A 24,528-nucleotide genomic window follows, 5' to 3' on the forward strand; every position below is an offset into this window, starting at 1 on the left:
AGCCATGATCGGAGAATCAAGTGCCTTTTCCGCCCTGGCCAGTGATAGCAGGAAGTAGGGGTGGAGCCAGTGATGGGAGCTGGGCACAGTCGAAGCTGGCAGTCCCGGGAGCTAGGGGTCCCTTGCCTGGGCCTAAAGCGAAGCCCACGATCGTGGGGCCGCTGCAGCTGCGGGTCCCCGCTGCCCGGGCCGGACGCCTAGGCCAGAGGCGTCAGGCCTGGGCAAGGGGCCGATCCTGCGATTGGAGGGTGATGGGGGTCAACGCCTGAGGGCTCCCAGTATGTGAGAGGGGGCAGGCTGGGCTGAGGGACACCCCCCCACACACACACACACACCCAGTGCACGAATTTCGTGCACCGGGCCACTAGTGTTCTTATAAAACAGAAAATGCTGAGGGACGACTTCCCGGAATGGGAAAGGCAGTTTCACGGGCCTTCTCACATGTCAGCAGATCTAATGGTTCTAATTCATTTTCATCCAAATTTCTCAAAAACATTTAACAAGTTGTACCCTGTCTGGTTGGTTTTAAAGCCGTTATCACAGCGACACATGCTCCTGGAAATGTTAGAAAACTAAAAATGACAGGACAATCATGCTAGATGTGGACACAGATGTCCTAAGTAACATGTCAGTACGGAGGTTCCAGGTCAGGATGAGCTGATGGGCAATGACCAAGGAGCCAGCAGCCAGCACAGGGACCGCAGGCCCTGCCACGAGACCCATCACCTGCTCCCCTGGCTCCTGCAGAAACCGGGACACGCCCACGGTGGACACTGGAGAGGCCTTGTCACCAGCAGACCTGCAGCTGCACGTCTCGGGGGGACCAGCCTGGGGGCCACGTGAGGAAGCAGAGACCCAGCTCCAATGGTCACACGGACAATGGGCCTCCCAACCTTTGGGCCACACATTCAGGCAGTTTTCGCTGAAACCACTGGAGGCCGGAGGGGAATTAAATCATTCACAGGAGATGGGGGGCGGGGAGGGAGGTGGGAGGAGCCCTAACCAGCAGGGGGAAGGGTGCTTCATGTCCTTGGAAGATCTAGGTATTAAAAACCTCCAAACCAGCCTTTCTTCTTCTTTAAGACATATGTTTATTGAGTTCAGCGAGGAAGGGATAGGGAGAGAGAGACAGGATATTCAATGATGAGAGAGAATCATGGATCGACTGCCTCTTGCACACACCCCACTGGGGATGTAGCCCGAAACCAGGACATGTGTCCTGCCTGACCAGGAATTGAACCGTGACCTCCTGGTTCATAGGTTGACACTCAACCACTGGGCCACGGCCACATCGCCTTTTTAAATCAGGCCCTTATGGGAGGACATCCCGCCACTCACAGCTGTCACAGACTCCAGGCACCGACTCCTGGCTGCTCTCAGTCTAGGGCAGTGGTTCTCAACCTTGGCTCACATCACAATCACCTGGGAATCTTGTTAAAATCCTGATTTCTGGGCCTCATCCTCTGGAAATTGTTTCTTTGTTAGTAATGGTTAGGCCCAGAAATAAGGATTTTAACAAGATTCCCAGGTGATTCTAATGTGCAGCCAAGGTTGAGAACCACTGGTCTAGGGCAGTGGTCGGCAAACTGCGGCCCCTTGAGTGTGGCTCTTCCACGAAAGACCACGTACGGGCACACACATACAGTGAGATTGAAACTTCATGGCCACAATCAAGGGGCCAAAGAGCCGCATGTGGCTCGAGAGCTGTGGTTTGGCGACCACGGATCTAGGGGGTTAATAAAGCTGCTATAGACTTCCACGTGCTGATTTTTGGGAAACAGAAGATTCAGATTTATTTTAATTTATTTTTAACTGAGATGTAATTTACATTAATTAGTGTCAGGTGTACGACATAATGCCGCTGTGAGGTATATACTACAAAACCACCCCAGAATACTTCTCCTTGACCTCAGCCATCAGAGGTAGCTCGAGTTTGGCTATTTCTTGTGCTGAGGACAGTTAAGAGCCAGTCTCTCAGCTGCTTTCACAGACACAGTGTGACAGCGCTCCCTGCCGGGTCCCCATGCTGTCCACACTCCCAGAGCCAGGTAGTCACAGCCGGAAGTGTCTCCTCCTGGACCCTTCACCCACTGGGACCACCCCCTTCAGCGCCCACCATGGCACCCCCCAATCTGCTATAGTGACAGCTGTGAATGGCCAATTCTTCTGCTTAAAATCACAGAGCAAATGGAAACCAGTCGCACGGCTTAAAGGGAGTAGATCCTGATGGGATGGGACAAGGCCAGGGGTCCTTCCAGCACAGCACACAGTGCTGAGCCCCAGGCAGGGGCGGGGCCCAGCCAGCTGTCGCTCCTCTCAGCCTCACAGGCCCAGTGAGTGCAGCCCAGGGGGAGGGATTGGCCCTGCGGGTGGGGAGAGGCCTTCCCTTCCTCCAGGACCCTGAGCTGGGAAAGCGCTGCTCTGAGTGACATGGAGGCCGGAGGGGAGGGAGGACCGTTCACCCCCAGGCAGGGTCCCCGATGAACCTGGGCCCAGGGCATCAGCGAGGGAATAAGCAGAAGCCACAGGTCACAGGCTGAGCTGAACAGGCAGCTGCTGGAGAGCTCACCCCCTCGCAGACCAGAGGGGTTTTTGTCTCACTTCCCCACAGGCCTGCAGCACTGTGGGACCGTTGATACTATCGTCCCATGAGTCGCAGTAATAGACGGCCTCGTCCTCAGCCTGCAGCCCCGTGATGGTCAGGGAGGCCGAGTTGCCAGACCTGGAGCCAGAGAATCGGTCCGGGACCCCTGAGGGTCTATTGTTACTACCATAGATGATGCATTTGGGGGCCTTTCCTGGGAGCTGTTGATACCAGTGCACACTATTACTCCCAATGTTGGTGCTGCTTCCAGTGCAGGAGATGGTGACCCTCTCTCCAGGGGACCCCGACACTGAGGATGGCTGAGTCAGCACAGGCTCGGCCCAGGATCCTGGAAAAGGGGGAGACACAGATGGTGAGTCTGGAACTAGAGACAAGAGGAGGAAGCAGGGCCCATGTGTCTTCCCAAGGCCCCTTCCCTGTCCCCTTATCCAGTCACCTGTGCAGTGAGCCAGGAGGGTGAGGAAGAGAGGGGCCCAGGCCATGGTGGAGGTCATCCCTGAGTCCTGCCTCCTGAGGCCCCACAGCTGAAGCAGAGCTCCCCACACCTCTCCCTTCCCCTCTTCATAGTCTGGGGGAGGGAGGGTCCTGTTATGCAAATGAGACCCCATCTATCTGATCTCTCCCTGGGCCCTGGGCAGGGACCTCAGCCTGAGGATGGCCATTGGTGTGGGCGGGGGTGGGGCTGTGTGGGTCCAGGTTTGGGGAAGTCCCAGCTGACAGCCCTGAGCAGATGGTCCTGGGCTTTGTCAGGGGCCTGGTCCCAGCTCTGAGCACCCAGATCCCTCAGGAGCAAACCCCCAGCGCCCTCTAGTGTCCAGGCCCAGACACACCATTGAGTGACAGGGGGACCAGAACCCATGAGAGACCACCTCTGCCTTCCCACTGCACTAACCACTGCCCCTGCCCTAGGGCCAGGCCAGGTTCCCCTCTATGGCCTCCCCTCACCTCAGTCTCTACTCGGCGTCCACAGGGGGAGTCTGACCACAGCTCCCTGGGCGGGTCCGTGGTCAGGACTCAAGTGGCAGCTCCTGCACCAACTCTTAGACCAGGGTCAGGGCTCAGGTCAGGGCCAGAGCAGGGACAGCCCCATGGGGCGCATCCCCTTCTGTGCGGACTCGGTTCTGTCTTGTGTGGGATTCACTCCTGGTGGCGGGAGGCCTCCTTCCCGTGGACCCAGGGCCCGAGGAGAAAGGGGCCCTTCCCCAGGGCTGGGCAGGGTGGGGAGGAACCCTCAGGGGCTGTCCTAGTCCGGGGTCAGGGGTCACTGTTATTTTCTGTCCATATTTCCTCCTCCTGACACCATCGTTCTCCATGAGCCATGGGCTGTGGTCACTCATGGGATCCATTCTCAACGCACAGTCAGACGTTGGCATTTATCTGAGAGGAAAAGGGGAACATGCAGGACGTGCCGAGCAAAAATGCGGTTAAAATTTCTAATTGCTGTGCTAGGGCTCATTTAATAACTTTATAGATTAGTCAGCACTCAGCCACCTTCACATGCCCTATGTCAGTGGATAAGGCCCAGAAATCAGGATTTTAGAAAGATTCCCAGGTGATTCTCATGTGCGGCCAAGGTTGAGGACCACTGCCCTATATGACTGTGGTTGAAAGAGACTTAAGGGAAGAGTGAATATGACAGGCACCTGGGAGGCAGGGGCAGCATGGCTGCTGAGCGGTGGGCGTGGCTACTGAGCAGTGGGCGTGGCTGCTGAGCGGTAGGCCTGGCTGCTGAACGGTGGGCGTGGCTGCTGAGCGGTGGGAGTGGCTTCTGAGCGGTAGGCGTGGCTGCTGAGAGGTGGGCTTGGCTGCTGAGGGGTGGGAGTGGCAGGTGTGGGGTGGGGCAGATGCTCACCACCCTTGGCCTTGGTGCCCTCTCCTGGGGTGAGGGGTGGGTGTGGCACAGCCTGGAGCCCTTCCCCTGGCCCACGCCACCCTCACCCACTGTCACTGCGCTGGCCATGATGCTCGCTGGCCACTGTGTGCCGTGACCACCTCCGTGGGGACCTGGCTGGGGCTGTACCGCCGCCGCCCTGGACCTGGAGGGAGCAGACCAGGCTGCTCAGGAGGCTGCAGAGCCGAGCCCGCCCCGACCTGCTGGCTCAGGCCCCAGAAGCCACCCTCAGCCTCAGGGCAGCTCCTCTGATCCCGGTTCAGGGGCAAATCCTGTCCCTGCAGGGACCTTCCCAGGGACCCTGGGAACCAGCCCTCCCCACACCTGGTCACAGGCCGGCTGTGTGCAGACTCCACTGAGGCCCTGAGCCAGATGTTCTCCCAGCACCAGCGCTGTTACCCTGACGCTGGGGCCGGCCTGTCCACCAGGGGCCGGAATGAGGACACCCCCCTGAGGGCCGGTTGCAGGCCAGCCAGCCACGGAGCCCCCAGGAAAGGCCCAGCTGCAGCCCCGTGAGGCACACAGCCCCTGCTGACCGCCATCAGAGAGGCGATCCCATCAGCCCTTGGGAGTCACAGAGCCACGTGACCTCCCGGGGGTGGGGGGGCTGCTCCTTCAAATGCATGAATGCCCGCGGGGCTCCAGGTCCCGTTGGTTCAGCACCTAGGACAGCAGCCTCGGGCTCCAATAAAGGCCCTCAGGGACCCAGGAAATGGAGGCGCATGAATATTCTGACCACGAATTCAGAGTCACCTCCTCAGGAAGCCGAAAGAGATAAGGGACAGAGAAGTAAACAATATCAGAACAAAGCATGAAAAACTGAGACTTTCAACTACAAATACCATAAGAAGGCCACCCCCTCAAATGTCCCCTGGGCATGAAGAGCGCAGGGCTGCCCAGGGGCTCAGAGACGCCCGCCCACGTGACACAGCTCACGCCCTTTGCCTGAGGCTCACAGGCTCCCCTGTCAAGGCCTGAGGCCAGAAGCTCCCACCCTCCCGGAGGTGCTCACACTTCATGTGCAAACAGGAGGGTTCGGCTCACACTCCGCATCCACCGGGAGACCCTCCACGTCCTCAGGGACCTTTTGGGGACACATTCAGGCTCTGTCCTGTGAGGTTCCATGGACGGGACAGAGCCGGGTCACTGAGCTGTCATTACAGTGTCCTGGTCACAATCCCATTGCCCTGAAGGAAGACTTGGGTTCACATCGACAGATTCTTCTTCTGGTAAAATCTGTTCAAGCTCAATCTAGAGTTTTCTCTCCCAAACTTTGATCCTTAGAATCACACTGTGAATCACATCCCCTTCTTCAATATATTTTTATTGATGTCAGAGCGGAAGGGAGAGGGAGAGAGAGAGTGAAAGATCATGGTGAGAGAGAATCATGGATGGGCTGCCTCCTGCCCTCCCCAACCTGAGGATGGAGCCCACAACCCAGGCATGTCCACGGATGAGAAATCAAACCATGACCTCCGGCTTCATAGTTGGACAGCCGCTGCTGGAGAGCTCACCTCCTGGCAGATGAGAGAGGTTTTTGTCTCACTTCCCCACAGGCCTGCAGCACTGTGGCACCACCAAGACTGCTGTCCCATGCTGAGCAGTAATAGTCGGCCACGTCCTCAGCCTGCAGCCCCGTGATGGTCAGGGTACCTGAGTTGCCAGACCTGGAGCCAGAGAATCTGTCCGGAATCCCTGAGGGTCGATTGCTATTATCATAGATGAGGAGTTTGGGGGCCTTTCCTGGGAGCTGTTGGTACCACTCTACACCATTACCCCCAATGTTGGAGCTGCTTCCAGAGCAAGAGATGGTGACCCTCTTGCCCGGGGACCCCGACACTGAGGATGCCTGAGTCAGCACAGACTGGGCCCAGGATCCTGCAAGAGGGGGAGACACAGAGAGGGTGAGTCTGGGTCTAGAGACAAGAGAAGGACGCAGGGCCCATGTGTCTTCCCAAGGCCCCTTCCCCATCTGCTGATCCAGTCACCTGTGCAGTGAGCCAGGAGGGTGAGGAGGAGAGGGGCCCAGGCCATGGTGGAGGTCATCCCTGAGTCCTGCCTCCTGTGGCCCCACTGCTGAAGCAGAGCACCCCACACCTCTCCCTTCCCCTCTTCATAGTCTGTGGGAGGGAGGGTCCTGTTATGCAAATGAGACCCCATCTATCTGATCTCTCCCTGGGATCTGGGCAGGCCCTCTCCCTGAAGATGGCCATTGGTGTGGGCGGGGGTGGGGCTGTGTGGGGCCCAGGTTTGGGGAAGTCCCAGCTGACAGCCCTGAGCAGATGGTCCTGGGCTTTGTCAGGGGGCTGGTCCCATCTCTGAGCACCCAGATCCCTCAGGAGCAAACGCCCAGCGCCCTCTAGTGTCCAGACCCAGACACACCATTGACTGACATGGGGGCCAGAACCCATGAGAGACCACCTCTGCCTTCCCACTGCTCTGTCCCCTGCCCCTGCCCTAGGGCCAGGCCAGGGTCCCCTCTATGGCCTCCCCATCACCTCGTGGCACCTTCAGTCTCTACTCGGCGTCCTCAGGGGGAGTCTGACCACAGCTCCCTGGGCGGGTCCGTGGACAGGACTCAAGTGGCATCTCCTGCACCAACTCTTAGACCAGGGTCAGGGCTCAGGTCAGGGCCAGAGCAGGGATAGCCCCGTGGGGGCGCCTCCCCTTCTGTGGGGACTCGGTTCTGTCTTGTGTGGGAGTCACTCCTGGAGGCGGGAGGCCTCCTTCCCGTGGACCCAGGGCCCGAGGAGAAAGGGGCCCTTCCCCAGGGCTGGGCAGGGTGGGGAGGAACCCTCAGGGGCTGTCCTAGTCCGGGGTCAGGGGTCACTGTTATTTTCTGTCCATATTTCCTCCTCCTGACACCATTGTTGTCCATGAGCCGTGGGCTGTGGTCACTCCTGGGATCTGTTCTCAACGCACAGTCAGACGTTGGCATTTGTCTGAGAGGAAAAGGGGAACATGTGGGACCTGCTTGTCAAAAAAATGTTGACATTTTCTAATTGCTGTGCTGGGGCTTCTTTAAAACTTCACACTATGTTAGTCAGCACTCAGCCACCTTCGCATGCATGTATGTTATTACATGTGAAAGTCACAATAAGGCTGATTTATAAATTCTAGAATGATGCATATTGCTGGAAACTGTGGGTAGAGGAATTGATGGGAAAGCATGGAAACGCAGTGCCTTCTGCTCTGAATTGAAAAGGTGTGAGTAGATGTTTTCTAACATCACTTTACATTTCAGTGGTGAGTTGGGAGCTGTGCGCTGTGGTCTGGTCCTTATTGTTGGAAATCCCCAGTCGCTGCCCAGTGACCCCCACGAGGAGTTTCTAGGAGCTTCCATCTGTCCCAGGAACAGAAGGTCCTGCCGCAGGCAGAGCTCCCAGGACACAGCGGTGTCGGCGCCAGGCCTGTCTCTGGGGGGACAGCCACAGTCGCTGGCCCTGGCGTCCAGCATCCGCAGGACAGAACGCGTTCCCTCAGCTCCCAGCAGCAGCGGCTGAGGCCCACTGGCCGCAGGCGTTTCTGTCAGTGATTCGGTGTCTGAGTCATGAAAAAGCTCAAAGACAAGCGGGGACCGTGTCCCTGTGTCCCAAGCCCCGGGCCCTGGGTGGGGACAGAACCTCGGCAGCAGAGGCCCCGCCTGGCCGGTGCTGCCCGAGGGGGGACTCCTCCCAGTGGCCGGCCCTCGGCGCCCGCCGGCAGCTGCCCAGGTGGCAGCGCTGCTGTCATTCTGTGCATTTGGAGGGCTCGCTGCCTGTGTGTCGAGATGAGGTTATTGCTGTGTGTGGGTTTGTATCACGGAATTCAGATTCCAGGGCTCAGACCTGACTCCTCTCTCAGCCCCTGCTGCACCCTGCACTGAGCTTGGCCTGAATCACCCTGATTTGACCTCCTCAGTGTCTCCCATGGGACAGTGTTGTCTCCCAGGAAGGAGATTTTGTCTCTGAAACATGAACACAGCAAGGACATGAGAACAATACGTCAACCAGAAAGGTGAGGACAAAGGTGTGACATTGTCAAAAGGACTTTCCACCCACAGTCAGGTGCTGGGTGGGGATCTGACAGCACAAGTTCCGGCTGAGCTGCACTTGGTCAGAGCCTCCAGCAGGGGGACCAGGCCAGGCCCAGGGAGCAGAGAGGAGGGTTTTGTCTCCCTTCCCTGTGGGTCTGGGCCACTGTGAGAGTCTTGAAGTTGCCGTCCCATGTGTCACAGTGATAGTCAGCCTCGTCCTCGGGCTGCAGCCCAGTGATGTGCAGAACAGCCGCGTTAGCTGAGGCGTCTTTGGATCCGGAGAAGCGGCTGGGCACGCCCGCGCCCTGGTACTTGTCTGAGTCCGATTTGTAGGACAGCAGGTACCGGGGAGGGCTCGCTGGCTTCTGCTGGTACCAAACCATTCCATAGTCGCCAACATTGAAGCCACTGCTCAGGGTGCAGGTGAGTGTGGCTGTGGCTCCCAGAGATGCAGAGAGGGAGGGCGGCTGAGTCAGCACCGGCTGGGAGAGGGACCCTGCAGACACAGACACTGTCAGTGATGGGCAGGGACCAGGGGACGTTTCCCAGGAGCCTGAGCAGGAAGGGAAGAAGCCGGGTGCCAGGCCTGTCCCAACCTGAGCAGTGAGAGAGGAGCGCGAGGAGCAGAGGAGTCCAGGCCATGGTGCTCACAGCCCTGAGCCCACAGTGGGGCTGGGCTGCCCAGGCCTCCTTTTCTCCCCCACCCTCTGCCAGGGGAGGGGCTGCCATGCAAATGGGGGTCCCTCCAGGGACTGCCCAGCCCCTCCCTGGGCCCTGGGGCTGGAGCTCAGCTCACACCCCAGACTGAGGAGCATGAAAGTGGGCTCACCCCTTGGGGGCCCCGGGAGGAAGCACCTGCTGGGACCACACCAGGGTCCCTGCTCAGAGGATGTGGCTGCTGCTTTCCCTTCAGGGAGCACAGAGCATGGCCATGGGGCTCCTGTCAGTAAATGGTCCTCACTGAGCAGCTTGCATGAACCTCAGGGCAGTCCCACAGTGCCACCTGCTGGTCACATGTGCAAAAAAGAAACATGAAAATGCTAAGTTTTCTAACCTTAATTTAAAGACTGGAGGACCAGTGCACGAAATTCATGCATAGGAAGGGTCCCTAGGCCTTGCTGGTGATCAGTGCCGATCAGGTTCCCCACCTCTGCACCTCCTCCTTCCCTCACTCCCTCAGCACCCCAACCCTGCTCCCCCTCCATTTTCCGCACCGCCCTCTGGTGGTCATCTCACGTCATAGCGAGCAATCGAACTCAGGTCTCCCAGTCTAACTTCAGCGGGGACACTTTGCATAGTAGCCTTTTATATAGATAGATAGATAGATAGATAGATAACATGCTTACTTTCCTTGGAAGACACAAGTGTGGCTCCATCAACAATGGAATAAGTACGAGACCAATGTTCTTATAAAACAGAAAATGCTGCACTGGCCTGTTTGGCTCAGTGGATAGAGCGTTGGCCTGTGGACTCGGGTGTCCCGGGTTCGATTCCAGGCTGGGGCGTGTGCCTTGGTTGCAAGCACATACCCATTGGGGAATGTGTGGGAGGCAGCTGATCGATGTTTCTCTCTCATCAATGTTTCTAGCCCTCTGTTCCTCTCCCTTCCTCTGTGTAAAAAATCAATAAAATATTTTAAAAAGTAGAAAGAAAGAAAATGCTGAGCAACAACTTCACGGAATGGGAAAGGCACAGTTTCACAGGCCCTCTCACGGGTCAGCAGAACAAATGGTTCCAATTCATTTTCATCCAAATTTCTCTAAAACATTTAACAAGATGTAACCTGTCCTGGTTGGTTTCAAAGCTGTTATCACAGCGACAAATGCTCCTGGAAATGATAGAAACCCAAAAATGACAGGACAATCATGCTAGATGTGGACACAGATGTCCTAAGTAACATGTCAGTATGGAGGTTCCAGGTCAGGATGAGCTGATGGGCAATGACCAAGGAGCCAGCAGCCGGCACAGGGACCGCAGGCACTGCTGAGAGATCTGTCGCCTGCTCCCCAGGCTCCTGCAGGAACCGGGACACGCCCACGGTGGACACTGGAGAGGCCTTGTCACCAGCAGACCCGCAGGTTCAAGTCTCGGGGTGACCAGCCTGGGGGCCACGTGAGGAAGCAGAGACCCAGCTCCGATGGTCACACGGACAATGGGCCTCTCAACCTTTGGGCCACACATTCAGGCAGTTTTCGCTGAAACCAATGGAGGCCGGAGGGGAATTAAGTCATTAACAGGACATGGGGGTGCGGGGTCTGAGGTAGGAGGAACCCTAACCAGCAGGGAGAAGGGTGCTTCATGTCCTTTAAGATCTAGGAATTAAAAACCCCCAAACCAGCCTTTCTTCTTCTTTTTCTAAGATATATGTTTATGATTTCAGAGAGGAACGGAGAGGGAGAGGGAGACCGAAACATTAATGATGAGAGAATCATGGATTGGCTGCCTCTTGCACACCCACCACTGGGGATGGAGGACACAACCCGGACATGTGTCCTGCCTGACCAGGAATTGACTGATGACCTCCTGGTTCATAGGTTGACGCTCAACCCCTGGGCCACACCGCCTTTTAAAATCAGGCCCTTGTTGGAGGAAATCCCGCCACTCACAGCTGTCACAGACGCCAGGCACCGACTCCTGGCTGCTCTCAGTCTAGGGCAGTGATGGCAAACCTATGACATGCGTGGCAGAGGTGACACGCAAACTCATTTTTTTGGTTTTTTCTTTGTTAAATGGCATTTAAATATATAAAATAAATATGAAAAATATAAGTCTTTGTTTTACTATGGTTGCAAATATCAAAAAATTTCTATATGTACACGGCACCAGAGTTAAATTAGGGTTTTTCAAAATGCGGACACGCCGAGCTCAAAAGGTTCGCCATCACGGGTCTAGTAGAGAGTCTAGGGCAGGGGTGGGCAAACTTTTTATTTTAATATATTTTATTGATTTTTTACAGAGAGGAAGGGAGAGAGATAGTCAGAAACATCCATGAGCCGCCTCCTGCACATCCGCCACCGGGATGTGCCCGCAACCCAGGTACATGCCCTTTACCGGAATCGAACCCGGGACCCTTTAGTCCGCAGGCCAACGCTCTATCCACTGAGCAAAACCGGTTTCGGCAGGGGTGGGCAAACTTTTTGACTCGAGGGCCACAATGGGTTCTTAAACTGGACCGGAGGGCCGGAACAAAAGCATGGATGGAGTGTTTGTGTGAACTAATATAAATTCAAAGTAAACATCATTACATAAAAGGGTACGGTCTTTTTTTTTTTTTTTTTTTTTTAGTTTTATTCATTTAAAATGGGCCGGATCCGGCCCGGGGGCCGTAGTTTGCCGACGGCTGGTCTAGGGCAATGGTTCTCAACTTTGGCTGCACATTAGAATCACCTGGGAATCTTGTTAAAATCCTGATTTCTGGGCCTCATCCTCCGGAAATTCTGTTTATTTGTTACTAACGATGAGGCCCAGAAATCAGGATTTTAACAGGATTCCCAGGTGATTCTAATGTGCAGCCAAGGCTGAGAACCACTGGTCTAGGGCAGGGGTCGGCAAACTGCGGCTCAGAGCCACATGCGGCTCTTTGGCCCTTTGAGTGGCTCTTCCTTAGCCTTAGACGCACCCTAATTAAGTTAATAACAATGAACCTACCTATAATAGTTTAAGTTTAAAAAATTTGGCTCTCAAAAGAAATTTCAATCTTTGACTCTGTTTTTGGCTCTGTTGACTAATGAGTTTGCCGACCACTGCTAGGGGCTTCGTAAAGCTGGTAAAGATTCCACCTGCTGGTTATTTGAAAACAGAACATTCAGGTTTGTTTTAATTTATTTTTAACTGAGAGGTAATTAGCATTAATTAGTGTCAGGTGTACGACATAATGACGCTGTGAGGTGTCTACTGTAGAAGCATCCCAGAATACATCTCCTTGACCTCAGCCAGCATAAATGGCTACAAGTTCTGCTATTTCTTGTGCTGAGGACAGTTAAGAGCCAGTCTCTCAGCTGCTTTCACAGACAGTGTGACAGCGCTCCCTGCTGGGTCCCCATGCTGTCCACACTCCCAGAGCCAGGCAGTCACAGCCGGAAGTGTCTCCTCCTGGACCCTTCACCCACTTGGACCACCCCCTTCAGCGCCACCATGGCACCCCCCAATCTGCTATAGTGACAGCTGTGAGTTGCCGATTTTTGTGCTTAAAATCACAGAGCAAATGGAAACCAGTCCCATGGCTTAAAGGGAGTAGATCCTGATGGGATGGGACAGGGCCAGGGTCCTTCCAGCACAGCACACAGTGCTGAGCCCCAGGCAGGGGCGGGCCAGCCAGCTGTCACTCATCTCAGCCTCACAGGCGCAGTGAGTGCAGCCCAGGGGGAGGGAACCGGCCCTGTGGGTGGGGAGAGGCCTTCCCTTCCTCCAGGACCCTGAGCTGGGAAAGCGCTGCTCTGAGTGACATGGAGGCCGGAGGGGAGGGAGGACCCTTCACCCCCAGGCAGGGTCCCCGGATGAACCTGGGCCCAGGGCGTCAGCGAGGGAATAAGCAGAAGCCACAGGTCACAGGCTGAGCTGAACAGGCAGCTGCTGGAGAGCTCACCCCCTCGCAGACCAGAGGGGTTTTTGTCTCACTTCCCCACAGGCCTGCAGCACTGTGAGTACCAGCAGGACTGCTTTCAATGGACGCGCAGTAGTAGTCGGCCTCGTCCTCAGCCTGCAGCCCCGTGATGGTCAGGGAGGCTGAGCTGCCAGACCTGGAGCCAGAGAATCGGTCCGGAATCCCTGAGGGTCGTTTGCTACTCTGATAGATGAGGAGTTTGGGGGCCGTTCCTGGGAGCTGTTGGTACCAGGACACATAGTCACCAAACCCAACGTTGGTGCTGCTTCCAGTGCAGGAGATGGTGACCCTCTGGCCCGGGGACCCCGACACTGAGGATGGCTGAGTCAGCACAGACTGGGCCCAGGATCCTGCAAGAGGGGGAGACACAGAGATGGTGAGTCTGGGTCTAGAGACAAGAGGAGGAAGCAGGGCCCATGTGTCTTCCCAAGGCCCCTTCCCCTGTCCCCTCATCCAGTCACCTGTGCAGTGAGCCAGGAGGGTGAGGAGGAGAGGGGCCCAGGCCATGGTGGAGGTCATCCCTGAGTCCTGCCTCCTGAGGCCCCACAGCTGAAGCAGAGCTCCCCACACCTCTCCCTTTCCCTCTTCATAGTCTGGGGGAGGGAGGGCCCACTCATGCAAATGAGACCCCCTCTGACTGAGGATGGCCATTGGTGTGGGCGGGGGTGGGGCTGTGTGGGGCCCAGGTTTGGGGAAGTCACAGCTGACAGCCCTGAGCAGATGGTCCTGGGCTTTGTCAGGGGGCTGGGAATCAAACCCGGGACCTCTTGGTTCACAGATCGATGCTCAATCCATTGAGCCACACCATGTGACCGGCTGATAGCTTGAAGTTCAAAGCTCAGCATGATCTTCAAGATCTCTGTCACACCCAGTTCCCTCATCAGCTGTATCATTTGTTGTTTGTGTATGTAAATAAAAGCACATTTGACACATTCCTCCCTCTACCTGCAGGTCTGTATTTTGCTTCTCACCTGGCCTCATGCTCTGAAGACCTTCACAGCAGCAGGCAGCTCACTCTCGCTCTCGCTCTCGCTCTTGCTCAGAGCTGCCTGGCGTCCCAGCAGCCCAGGCGCCATAACCCAGGCCCTCCCGCCCTCTGCCCTGCGGGCTGTGCCCCGGGAGCCATGGTACATGTAGGTCGCTGTGCAGGTGGCCGGTGTGACCGAGTTGCCGAGCTGGGGCTGCGGGTCCCTGTGTCTCCCGACCTGTGGGGACAAGATAGATCCCTCCCGATGCTGCCGCTTCCACACCCACCTCGGGTGCAGCGCCTGCTCCCAGCCTGGCCCAGTGCCCCTGGCCTCTGGTGGGTGTGCCCATCTGCGGGGTGAGAAATGGAGTGTTCGTTTCAGTGGCCTTCCTGTTGTTGGGAACGACGAAGAGCCACTGGACTGTGGGTTCTTGGAAGAACGAGCCGGACCTCTCATCCAACATCCACCCGAACACCCAGCACCGCTTTGGGAGGCGCCAGGTGAGACCGCACCGCGCACCGCCCTCCCTCCCTCCGCCTCGGTGGCTCCCTCTGGAGGAGGAGGGAGCGCACAGCACGGGGGACCCGCTGAGGCCGGCTTCCTGCTCCTGTTTGGTGGCTGATGCCCGGCCCAGGGGGCTTGGCCGATGCCAGCGGGAGCCAGGCAGGCTGAGCCAGAGCGATCCTAGGGGCGCCGTCTCAGCACCCGGGCCCCTCCCCGCCCAGGCCGGCGTCCCTCTCCTCTGAGCGGGGTCCCGTGGGGGAGGGCCGTGAAGACCCTCGGAGTCTTCCTGTGGCCCCAACCTCAGCCCCTGTGCTCACAACCACCTCTGTCGCAGCCACAGGCCCCTGGGCTCCTCAGGGGTGACCTCGCCCAGGGCGCAGGCTGCCTCCGATGGCGGAAGCCGGGTGCTGAGGGTTGGAAATACACAGACATTTTTAACGGAAGCAAAATTGGGCAACGGCGTCACGGCCACCCGGGATTGAGCTCAGGTGAGGCAGGGCAGGGGCGGTGCCCATGTCATGGCAGCTACAGCAGCCTGGCGGCGGCTGGGAGGGGAAACCTGGCCGTGGGGGGCCTGGGAGGAGCCCAGGCTGCCAGCTTCATCCCTGGGCAGGGGTGGAGGCTCCGGCCCAGCTGGTTCTGCGAAGACCCGAGGGCAGGCACTGGCGGCTCCCAGAGCCTCCTGAGCGTAATTACTTAATCACACACCAGGACTCAACCGCCCCCCCACATTTAACCAAGCCCAGCCCGGGGAGCTTGGGGAGCCAGGGAGCGAGGCTTGGCGAGCGTGGGTGAGGCTGTAATTACGCTGAGGAGGCTCTGGGAGCCCACAGGTGCCCGCCCTCGGGGTGTTCGCAGAACCAGCTGGGCCAGAGCCTCCGCTCCTGCCCTGGGATGAAGCTGGCAGCCTGGGCTCCTCACAGGCCCCCCACAGCCAGCCCCCCCCCCCCCCCTGCTGCCAGAAATTCTGCTTCTTTATTACTAATGATGAGGCCCAGAATCAGGATTTAACAGGATTCCCAGGTGATACTAATGTGCAGCCAAAGGTGAGAACCACAGGTCTAGGGCAGTGGTCGGCAACGTGTGGCTCTTCCACAAACTACCACGTGTAGGCGCGCGTGTACAGTGCGATTGAACTTCATGGCCCGTGCGCAGAAGTCAATATTTTGTGGAAGAGCCACACTAAAGGGGCCAAAGAGCCGCATGTAGCTCGCGAGCCGCAGTTTGATGACCACTGCTCTAGGAGAGTTATAAAGCTGCTATAGACTTCCACGTGCTGGTTTTTTGGAAACAGTAGATTCACATTCATTTTAACTTATTTTTTTAACATATATTTTATTGATTTTTTATAGAGAGGTAGGCAGAGGGATAGAGAGTTAGAAACATCAATGAGAGAGAAGCATTGATCAGTTGCCTCCAGCACAACCCCTACTGGGGATGTGCCCGAAACCAAGGTACATGCCCTTGAGCGGAATCAAACCCGGGACCCTTGAGTCCGCAAGGTGATGCTCTATCCACTGAGCCAAACCTTTTAGGGCTATTCTAACTTATTTTTAACTGAGATGTAATTGGCATTAATTAGTGTCAGGTATTCGACATAATGACGCTGTGAGGTGTCTACTGCAAAGCCATCCCAGAATACGTCTCCTTGACCTCAGCCATCAGACGTGGCTGCAAGTTCTGCTATTTCTTGTGCTGAGGACACTTAAGAGCCAGTCTCTCGGCTGCTTGCAGAGACACAGTGTGACAGCGCTCCCTGCCGGGTCCCCATGCTGTCCACACTCCCAGAGCCAGGTGGTCACAGCCGGAAGTGTCTCCTCCTGGACCCTTCACCCACTTGGACCACCCCCTTCAGCGCCACCATGGCACCCCCCAATCTGCTATAGTGACAGCTGTGAATGGCCGATTTTTGTGCTTAAAATCACAGAGCAAATGGAAACCAGTCCCATGGCTTAAGGGAGTAGATCCTGATGGGATGGGACAGGGCCAGGGTCCTTCCAGCACAGCACACAGCGCTGAGCCCCAGGCAGGGGCGGGCCAGCCAGCTGTCACTCATCTCAGCCTCACAGGCGCAGTGAGTGCAGCCCAGGGGGAGGGAACGGGGCCCTGTGGGTGGGGAGAGGCCTTCCCTTCCTCCAGGACCCTGAGCTGGGAAAGCGCTGCTCTGAGTGACATGGAGGCCGGAGGGGAGGGAGGACCTTCACCCCCAGGCAGGGTCCCCGGATGAACCTGGGCCCAGGGCGTCAGCGAGGGAATAAGCAGAAGCCACAGGTCACAGGCTGAGCTGAACAGGCAGCTGCTGGAGAGCTCACCCCCTCGCAGACCAGAGGGGTTTTTGTCTCACTTCCCCACAGGCCTGCAGCACTGTGGGACCATCGATACTGCTGTCCCATGCTGAGCAGTAATAGTCGGCCTCGTCCTCAGCCTGCAGCCCCGTGATGGTCAGGGAGGCCGAGTTGCCAGACTTGGAGCCAGAGAATCGGTCAGGGACCCCTGAGGGTCGTCTGCTATTTTCATAGATGATGCATTTTGGGGCCTTTCCTGGGAGCTGCTGGTACCAGTGCACATAGTTACCCCCAATGTTGGAGCTGCTTCCAGAGCAGGAGATGGTGACCCTCTCGCCCGGGGCCCCCGACACTGAGGATGGCTGAGTCAGCACAGACTGGGCCCAGGATCCTGCAAGAGGGGGGACACAGAGATGGTGAGTCTGGGTCTAGAGACAAGAGGAGGAAGCAGGGCCCATGTGTCTCCCCAAGGCCCCTTCCCCGTCCCCTGATCCAGTCACCTGTGCAGTGAGCCAGGAGGGTGAGGAGGAGAGGGGCCCAGGCCATGGTGGAGGTCATCCCTGAGTCCTGCCTCCTGAGGCCCCACAGCTGAAGCAGAGCTCCCCACACCTCTCCCTTCCCCTCTTCATAGTCTGGGGGAGGGAGGGACCTTTTATGCAAATGAGACCCCATCTCTCTGATCCCTCCCTGGGCCCTGGGCAGGGACCTCAGCCTGAGGATGGCCATTGGTGTGGGCGGGGGTGGGCCTGTGTGGGGCCCAGGTTTGGGGAAGTCACAGCTGACAGCCCTGAGCAGATGGTCCTGGGCTTTGTCAGGGTGCTGGTCCCAGCTCTGAGCACCCAGATCCCTCAGGAGCAAACCCCCAGCGCCCTCTAGTGTCCAGACCCAGACAGACCATTGAGTGACATTGGGGCCAGAACCCATGAGAGGCCACCTCTGCCTTCCCACTGCCCTGTCCACTGCCCCTGCCCTAGGGCCAGGCCAGGGTACCCTCTATGGCCTCCCCTCACCTCAGTCTCTACTCGGCGTCCTCAGGGGGAGTCTGACCACAGCTCCCTGGGCTGGTCCGTGGTCAGGACTCAAGTGGCAGCTCCTGCACCAACTCTTAGACCAGGGTCAGGGCTCAGGTCAGGGCCAGAGCAGGGACAGCCCGGTGGGCGCGCGTCCCCTTCTGTGTGGACTCGGTTCTGTCTTGTGTGGGAGTCACTCCAGGTGGCGGGAGGCCTCCTTCCCGTGGACCCAGGGCCCGAGGACAAAGGGGCCCTTCCTCAGGGCTGGGCAGGGTGGGGAGGAAGCCCTCGGGGGCTGTCCTCGTCCGGGGTCAGGGGTCACTGTTATTTTCTGTCCATATTTCCTCCTCCTGACACCATCGTTCTCCATGAGCCGTGGGCTGTGGTCACTCCTGGGATCCGTTCTCAACGCACAGTCAGACGTTGGCATTTATCTGAGAGGAAAAGGAGAACATGCAGGACGCGCTGAGCAAAACTGTGGTTAAAGTTTGTAATTGCTGTGATAGGGCTTCATGTAATAACTTTATATATTAGTCAGCACTCAGCCACCTTCACATGCATGTTGGCCCGGCCGGGGCGGTTCAGTGGTTGAGCATCAACCTATGTATCAGGAGTCAGGGTTGGATTCCCAGTCAGGGCACATGCCCAGGTTTCAGGAATCCTTCAGCAGTACAGGGTACACAGGAGGCAGCCGGTCCATGATTCTCTCTCATCATTGATGTTTTTCTCTCTCCCCCTATCCCTTCCTCTCAGAAATGAATAAATTTTTTAAATGCATGTATGTTATTATATGTAAAAAGTCACAATAAGGCTGATTGTAAAATTCAAGGATGATGCATATTGATGAAAATGGTGGGTAGAAGTGTTGATGGAAAAGCTTTGGAAATGAAATGCCTTCTGCTCTGGGGTGAGAAGGTGTGAGGACACATTTTTCTAACATCACTTTACATCTCAGTCGTGCGTTGGGAGCTGGACCTCTGACACCCCCAATAGGTTATAGTTAGAGAGTGTGAGTTGCCCATTTTTGTGCTTAAAACCACGGTGATCGGGTCCTGATGGTGAAAACCCCGAGTCGCTGCGCAGTGACCCCCACGGGGAGGTTCTAGGAGCTTCCGTCCGTCCCAGGAGGAGAAGCACCTGCCTGTTGTGACCCCGCCCATAACAAAGAAACAGAATTTCTGGAGGTGAGGCCCGGAAATCAGGATTTTAAGAAGATTCTCAGGTGATTCAAATGTGCAGCCAAGGTTGAGAACCGCTGGTCTAGGGCGTTAATAAAGCTGCTATAGACTTCCTCGTGCTGGTTTTTGGGAAACAGAAGATTCAGATTTATTTTAATTTAGTTTTAACTGAGATGTAATTGACCTTAATTAGTGTCAGGTGTACGACATAATGACGCTGTGAGGTGTTTACTGCAAAGCCATCTCAGAATACGTCTCCTTGACCTCAGCCATCAGACGTGGCGACAAGTTCTGCTATTTCTTGTGCTGAGGACACTTAAGAGCCAGTCTTTCGGCTGCTTTCACAGACACAGTGTGACAGCGCTCCCTGCCGGGTCCCCATGCTGTCCACACTCCCAGAGCCAGGTGGTCACAGCCGGAAGTGTCTCCTCCTGGACCCTTCACCCACTGGGACACCCCCTTCAGGGCCCACCTGTCAGAGGTGACACGCGAACTGATTTTTTTGGTTGATTTTTCTTTGTTAAATGGCATTTAAATATATAAAATAAATATCAAAAATATAAGCCTTTGTTTGACTATGGTTGCAAATATCAAAAAACTTCTATATGTGACACGGCACTAGAGTTAAGTTAGGGTTTTTCAAAATGCTGGCATGCTGAGCTCAAAGGTTCGCCATCACTGGCCCAGGGCGTCAGCGAGGGAATAAGCAGAAGCCACAGGTCACAGGCTGAGCTGAACAGGCAGCTGCTGGAGAGCTCACCCCCTCGCAGACCAGAGGGGTTTTTGTCTCACTTCCCCACAGGCCTGCAGCACTGTGAGTACCAGCAGGACTGCTTTCATAGGACGCGCAGTAATAGTCGGCCTCGTCCTCAGCCTGCAGCCCCGTGATGGTCAGGGAGGCTGAGCTGCCAGACCTGGAGCCAGAGAATCGGTCCGGAATCCCTGAGGGTCGTTTGCTACTCTCATAGATGAGGAGTTTGGGGGCCGTTCCTGGGAGCTGTTGGTACCAGGACACATAGTCACCATACCCAACGTTGGTGCTGCTTCCAGTGCAGGAGATGGTGACCCTCTGGCCCAGGGCCCCCGACACTGAGGATGGCTGAGTCAGCACAGACTGGGCCCAGGATCCTGCAAGAGGGGGAGACACAGAGATGGTGAGTCTGGGTCTAGAGACAAGAGGAGGAAGCAGGGCCCATGTGTCTTCCCAAGACCCCTTCCCCGTCACCTGATCCAGTCACCTGTGCAGTGAGCCAGGAGGGTGAGGAGGAGAGGGGCCCAGGCCATGGTGGAGGTCATCCCTGAGTCCTGCCTCCTGAGGCCCCACAGCTGAAGCAGAGCTCCCCACACCTCTCCCTTCCCCTCTTCATAGTCTGCGGGAGGGAGGGTCCTGTTATGCAAATGAGACCCCATCTATCTGATCCCTCCCTGGGCCCTGGGCAGGGCCCTCTGCCTGAGGATGGCCATTGGTGTGGGCGGGGGTGGGGCTGTGTGGGTCCAGGTTTGGGGAAGTCCCAGCTGACAGCCCTGAGCAGATGGTCCTGGGCTTTGTCAGGGGGCTGGTCCCAGCTCTGAGCACCCAGATCCCTCAGGAGCAAACCCCCAGCGGCGCCCTCTAGTGTCCAGACCCAGACACACCATTGAGTGACAAGGGGACCAGAACCCATGAAAGACCACCTCTGCCTTCCCACTGCACTGCCCACTGCCCCTGCCCTAGGGCCAGGCCAGGTTCCCCTCTATGGCCGCCCCTCACCTCGGGGCACCTTCAGTCTCTACTCGGCGTCCTCAGGGGGAGTCTGACCACAGTTCCCTGGGCTGGTCCGTGGTCAGGACTCAAGTGAGGGCTCCTGCACCAACTCTTAGACCAGGGTCAGGGCTCACGTCAGGGCCAGAGCAGGCACAGCCCCGTGGGGGCGCATCCCCTTCTGTGCGGACTCGGTTCTGTCCTGTGTGGGAGTCACTCCTGGAGGCGGGAGGCCTCCTTCCCGTGGACCCTGGGCCCGAGGAGAAAGGGGCCCTTCCCCAGGGCTGGGCAGGGTGGGAGGAAGCCCTCGGGGGCTGTCCTCGTCCGGGGTCAGGGGTCACTGTTATTTTCTGTCCATATTTCCTCCTCCTGACACCATCATTCTCCATGAGCCGTGGGCTGTGGTCACTCATGGGATCCATTCTCAACGCACAGTCAGACGTTGGCATTTGTCTGAGAGGAAAAGGGGAACATGCAGGAAGTGCCGAGCACAAATGCGGTTAAAATTTCTAATTGTTGTGCTAGGGCTCATTTAATAACTTTATATATTAGTCAGCACTCAGCCACCTTCACATGCCCTATGTCAGTGGATAAGGCCCAGAAGTCAGGATTTTAGAAAGATTCCCAGGTGATTCTCATGTGCGGCCAAGGTTGAGGACCACTGCCCTATATGATTGTGGTTGAAAGAGACTTAAGGGAAGAGTGAATATGACAGGCACCTGGGAGGCAGGGGCAGCATGGCTGCTAGCAGTGGGCGTGGCTTCTGAGCGGTGGGCGTGGCTTCTGAGCGGTGGGCGTGGCTTCTGAGCGGTGGGCGCGGCTGCTGAGAGTTGGGAGTGGCAGGTGTGGGGTGGGGCCGATGCTCACCACCCTTGGCCTTGGTGCCCTCTCCTGGGGTGAGGGGTGGGTGTGGCACAGCCTGGAGCCCTTCCCCTGGCCCCCGCCACCCTCACCCACTGTCACTGCGCTGGCCAAGATGCTCGCTGGCCACTGTGTGCCGTGACCGCCTCCGTGGGGACCTGGCTGGGGCTGTACCGTCGCTGCCCTGGACCTGGAGGGAGCAGACCAGGCTGCTCAGGAGGCTGCAGAGCCGAGCCCGCCCCGACCTGCTGGCTCAGGCCCCAGAAGCCACCCTCAGCCTCAGGGCAGCCCCTCTGATCCCGGTTCAGGGGCAAATCCTGTCCCTGCAGGGACCTTCCCAGGGACCCTGGGAACCAGCCCTCCCCACACCTGGTCACAGGCCGGCTGTGTGCAGACTCCACTGAGGCCCTGAGCCTGATGTTCTCCCAGCACCAGCGCTGTTACCCTGACGCTGGGGCTGGCCTGTCCACCAGGGGCCGGACATGAGGACACCCCCCTGAGGGCCGGTTGCAGGCCAGCCAGCCACGGAGCTCCCAGGAAAGGCCCAGCTGCAGCCCCGTGAGGCACACAGCCCCTGCTGACCGCCATCAGAGAGGCGATCCCATCAGCCCTTGGGAGTCACAGAGCCACGTGACCTCCCGGGGGTGGGGGTGCTGCTCCTTCAAATGCATGAATGCCCTGCGGGGCTGCGGGCCCTGTGGGTTCAGCACCTAGGACAGCAGGCTCGGGCTCCAATAAAGGCCCTCAGGGACCCAGGAAATGGAGGCGCATGAATATTCTGACCAAGAATTCAGAGTTACCTCCTCAGGAAGAGGAAAGAGATAAGCGACAGAGAAGTAAACAATATCAGAACAAAGCATGAAAAACTGAGACTTTCAACTACAAATCCCATAAGAGGGCCACCCCCTCAAATGTCCCCCGGGCATGAAGAGCGCAGGGCTGCCCAGGGGCTCAGAGACGCCCACGTGACACAGCTCACGCCCTTTGCCTGAGGCTCACAGGCTCCCCTGTCAAGGCCTGAGGCCAGCAGCTCCCACCTTCCCGGAGGTGCTCACACTTCATGTGCAAACAGGAGGCCCTGCTCACACTCCGCATCCACTGGGAGTCCCTCCACATCCTCAGGGACCTTTTGGGGACACATTCAGGCTCTGTCACTGTGAGGTTCCATGGACGGGACAGAGCCGGGTCACTGAGCTGTCATTACAGTGTCCTGGTCACAATCCCATTGCCCTGAAGGAAGACTTGGGTTCACATCGACAGATTCTTCTTCTGGTAAAATCTGTTCAAGCTCAATCTAGAGTTTTCTCTCCCAAACTTTGGTCCTTAGAATCACACTGTGAATCACATCCCCTTCTTCAATATGTTCTTATTGATGTCAGAGCGGAAGGGAGAGGGAGAGAGAGAGTGAAAGATCATGGTGAGAGAGAATCATTGATTGGCTGCCTCCTGCCCACCGCAGCCCGGGCCTGTGCCCTGATGAAGAATGAAACAGTGACCTCCTGCTTCATAGGTCGAGCAGAAGCCACTGGAGAGCTCACCCCCTCACAGACCAGAGGGGTTTTTGTCTCACTTCCCCACAGGCCCGGAGCACTGTGGGACCGTTGATACTATTGTCCCATGACTCACAGTAATAGTCGGCCTCGTCCTCAGCCTGCAGCCCCGTGATGGTCAGGGAGGCTGAGTTGCCAGACCTGGAGCCAGAGAATCGGTCCGGAATCCCTGAGGGTCGGTTGCTACTATTATAGATGATGAGTTTGGGGGCCTTTCCTGGAACCTGTTGGTACCAGTGCACATAACCACGCCCAATGTTGGAGCTGCTTCCAGTGCAGGAGATGGTGACCCTCTGACCCAGGGACCCCGACATTGAGGATGGCTGAGTCAGCACAGACTGGGCCCAGGATCCTGCAAGAGGGGGAGACACAGAGATGGTGAGTCTGGGTCTAGAGACAAGAGGAGGAAGCAGGGCCCATGTGTCTCCCCAAGCCCCTTCCCCCGTCCCCTGATCCAGTCACCTGTGCAGTGAGCCAGGAGGGTGAGGAGGAGAGGGGCCCAGGCCATGGTGGAGGTCATCCCTGAGTCCTGCCTCCTGAGGCCCCACAGCTGAAGCAGAGCTCCCCACACCTCTCCCTTCCCCTCTTCATAGTCTGCGGGAGGGAGGGCCCATTCATGCAAATGAGACCCCATCTATCTGATCTCTCCCTGGACCCTGGGCAGGGCCCTCAGCCTGAGGATGGCCATTGGTGTGGGCGGGGGTGGGGCTGTGTGGGGCCCAGGTTTGGGGAAGTCCCAGCTGACAGCCCTGAGCAGATGGTCCTGGGCTTTGTCAGGGGCTGGTCCCAGCTCTGAGCACCCAGATCCCTCAGGAGCAAACCCCCAGCGCCCTCTAGTGTCCAGGCCCAGACACACCACTGAGTGACATGGGGACCAGAACCCATGAGAGGCCACCTCTGCTTTCCCACTGCCCTGCCCACTGCCCCTGCCCTAGGGCCAGGCCAGGTTCCCCTCTATGGCCTCCCCTCACCTCGGGGCACCTTCAGCCTCTACTCGGCGTCCTCAGGGGGAGTCTGACCACAGCTCCCGGGCTGGTCCGTGGTCAGGACTCAAGTGGCATCTCCTGCACCAACACTTAGACCAGGGTCAGGGCTCAGGTCAGGGCCAGAGCAGGCACAGCCCCGTGGGGGCGCTTCCCCTTCTGTGGGGACTCGGTTCTGTCTTGTGTGGGAGTCACTCCTGGTGGCGGGAGGCCTCCTTCCCGTGGACCCAGGGCCCGAGGACAAAGGGGCCCTTCCCCAGGGCTGGGCAGGGTGGGGAGGTTGTGGGCTGTCCTAGTCCGGGGTCAGGGGTCACTGTTATTTTCTGTCCATGTT

At 57.4% G+C, this 24,528-nt stretch overlaps 7 gene segments (V, D, J or C); all 7 read right to left on the reverse strand.

Moving 5' to 3' along the window:
• Nucleotides 1–2,550: 2,550 nt before the first annotated feature.
• On the reverse strand, nt 2,551–3,146 carry LOC132222104 (immunoglobulin lambda variable 1-40-like). The segment is given in 2 exon segments: nt 2,551–2,933; nt 3,042–3,146. Coding segments are annotated over 2 exon segments (426 nt in total).
• Nucleotides 3,147–5,873: 2,727 nt separating this feature from the next.
• LOC132222103 (immunoglobulin lambda variable 1-40-like) lies at nt 5,874–6,567 on the reverse strand. The segment is given in 2 exon segments: nt 5,874–6,374; nt 6,485–6,567. Coding segments are annotated over 2 exon segments (426 nt in total).
• Nucleotides 6,568–8,576: 2,009 nt separating this feature from the next.
• LOC132222101 (probable non-functional immunoglobulin lambda variable 5-48) lies at nt 8,577–9,166 on the reverse strand. The segment is given in 2 exon segments: nt 8,577–9,007; nt 9,108–9,166. Coding segments are annotated over 2 exon segments (462 nt in total).
• A 3,846-nt stretch (nt 9,167–13,012) lies between these two features.
• Nucleotides 13,013–13,691, reverse strand: LOC132221588 (immunoglobulin lambda variable 1-40-like). The segment is given in 2 exon segments: nt 13,013–13,464; nt 13,576–13,691. Coding segments are annotated over 2 exon segments (495 nt in total).
• A 3,188-nt stretch (nt 13,692–16,879) lies between these two features.
• Nucleotides 16,880–17,483, reverse strand: LOC132221596 (immunoglobulin lambda variable 1-40-like). The segment is given in 2 exon segments: nt 16,880–17,262; nt 17,372–17,483. Coding segments are annotated over 2 exon segments (426 nt in total).
• Nucleotides 17,484–19,728: 2,245 nt separating this feature from the next.
• On the reverse strand, nt 19,729–20,436 carry LOC132221601 (immunoglobulin lambda variable 1-40-like). The segment is given in 2 exon segments: nt 19,729–20,187; nt 20,298–20,436. Coding segments are annotated over 2 exon segments (495 nt in total).
• A 2,744-nt stretch (nt 20,437–23,180) lies between these two features.
• LOC132221587 (immunoglobulin lambda variable 1-40-like) lies at nt 23,181–23,799 on the reverse strand. The segment is given in 2 exon segments: nt 23,181–23,563; nt 23,674–23,799. Coding segments are annotated over 2 exon segments (426 nt in total).
• Between the last annotated feature and the right edge of the window lie 729 nt (nt 23,800–24,528).

This window comes from Myotis daubentonii, chromosome 19 (genome assembly GCF_963259705.1).
Source record: "Myotis daubentonii chromosome 19, mMyoDau2.1, whole genome shotgun sequence".
Classification (NCBI taxonomy): Eukaryota; Metazoa; Chordata; class Mammalia; order Chiroptera; family Vespertilionidae; genus Myotis; species Myotis daubentonii.